Below are 1,447 nucleotides of genomic sequence, written 5' to 3' on the forward strand. Positions count from 1 at the left end.
GGACCCGAGTTGAGGTGCGGCAGAAACCGTAGACGCCCGACTCGCCCATCGTGTCAGCTTCTGGCTGAAGTCGAGTACTCGCGCAGGTTGAGACGGGGTAGTGTAGGTGCACTGCTTGGGCGCATTGGGACCCAGCATGTTGGTCAGCACGGTGGCGTGGCCGACCTCCTGCTCGGCCATGAACTGGAGCAGGTAACGGTCCTCGGCCGTGAGGTGTAGGCGTCAAACTCCTCCTCGGAAAAGGTGGCAAGACCCCAGTGGAAGAGGTCGAGCTCAATCCACTCCTGGAAGAGCGCCAATGAGAGGGATTGATAGTCGAAGTCGCTGTTGACGCGGTAGACAGGCGCCGACCCGTTGGTGCCGATGCCGCCGGACGGGGTGTACGGTGCCGGCTGGTCGCCATGCAGCTTACCGTCAGCGGGATACTTGTAAGCGTCGGGGCCGGGAGGTAGGGGCTCGATCGATGGCGCAAGTACTTTGGTCGATAGGGCCCCCGTCGTCGTCGGCGTGCCCTCGTACGGACCATGTGAGGTCACGTTGGCGTGAGGAATGGCCGGGTTTGTGAATGTTGCCTCGGCGCTGACAGTTGTCTGGGCCTCGGACACATACGGCGCTGCAAGAGCGCCTCGGGCCAGAGCGAAGAGCCCGGCGCCTTGAAGGAGTCTCGTCATGGTGGTCGTGGCGGTGATGCAAGAGACGAAGATGGTCAGATACGGGTGTCGAGATGTCGGCGCTCTTCAGGCCATGGTCTTCTCCTGAACAAACCACACCTTACTTATACTCAACGATGGCATACTGTTCCACACCGATCCATCATTTGAGCTCCTAGATCCGGATCCATACATCGGCGCTACATCTGAACAATCGGCAGGACAGCCTTGCGACATCGGGGATTAGAAAGTGGTGAGCTCACCGAGAACGTCGCCTCTCGTCATGAATCAGTCACTGTCCGCCAACAAGACGCAGTGAAGACGCGTCCATTTTGGTGAGTACCACCTCTGATGCTACGCCAGTGATGTCCGAGAGGAAGCAGCAGTTGATGACGGTTTTAGACTGAGTCAAGCTTTCCGTTGCGACGGGACCCGGGATTAAAGCTCCGGGCCGGGTGAAAGCCATGCAAAGACTTTCTTCCCCTGGACGTGAGGTTGCGACGTTGATGACGGTCACGACTCTAGATGGGCCGCGCACATCCTTCTCCGCCAGATTCTTACCGGTTCCTACAAGTCTCAGCACTGGGGATAGCGAGAGCAGTTATCCCGACCGGGCTTTATTCCGGAGTGTTTGTTGCGACCTCTCGTCCGGGCCCATTTCCGACCCAATCACGCAGCTCTGTACACCAAGACGGCTGGAAATCGATGACGGCACAATTATACAACGACCATCGCACAACCGGCGTCGTAGCCCACTCTTCAAGTCGAAATAACTGTACTCACAACGTGGGACACAG

At 58.2% G+C, this 1,447-nt stretch overlaps 1 protein-coding gene across 1 annotated transcript in view; it reads right to left on the minus strand.

Annotated features, from left to right (window-relative positions):
- VDBG_07322 (rds1) overlaps positions 1-671 on the minus strand; it is a gene marked incomplete at both ends in the record, with an annotated part of 1,425 nt that extends 754 nt beyond the window's left edge. Inside the window, one exon of the mRNA XM_003002705.1 lies at positions 166-671. Coding sequence (XP_003002751.1) covers positions 166-671 — 506 coding nt within the window. The remainder of the gene's footprint in view (positions 1-165) is intronic.
- Positions 672-1,447: the final 776 nt, after the last annotated feature.

The sequence above is a fragment of the Verticillium alfalfae genome, genomic scaffold (assembly GCF_000150825.1).
Source record: "Verticillium alfalfae VaMs.102 supercont1.9 genomic scaffold, whole genome shotgun sequence".
Lineage (NCBI taxonomy): Eukaryota > Fungi > Ascomycota > Sordariomycetes > Glomerellales > Plectosphaerellaceae > Verticillium > Verticillium alfalfae.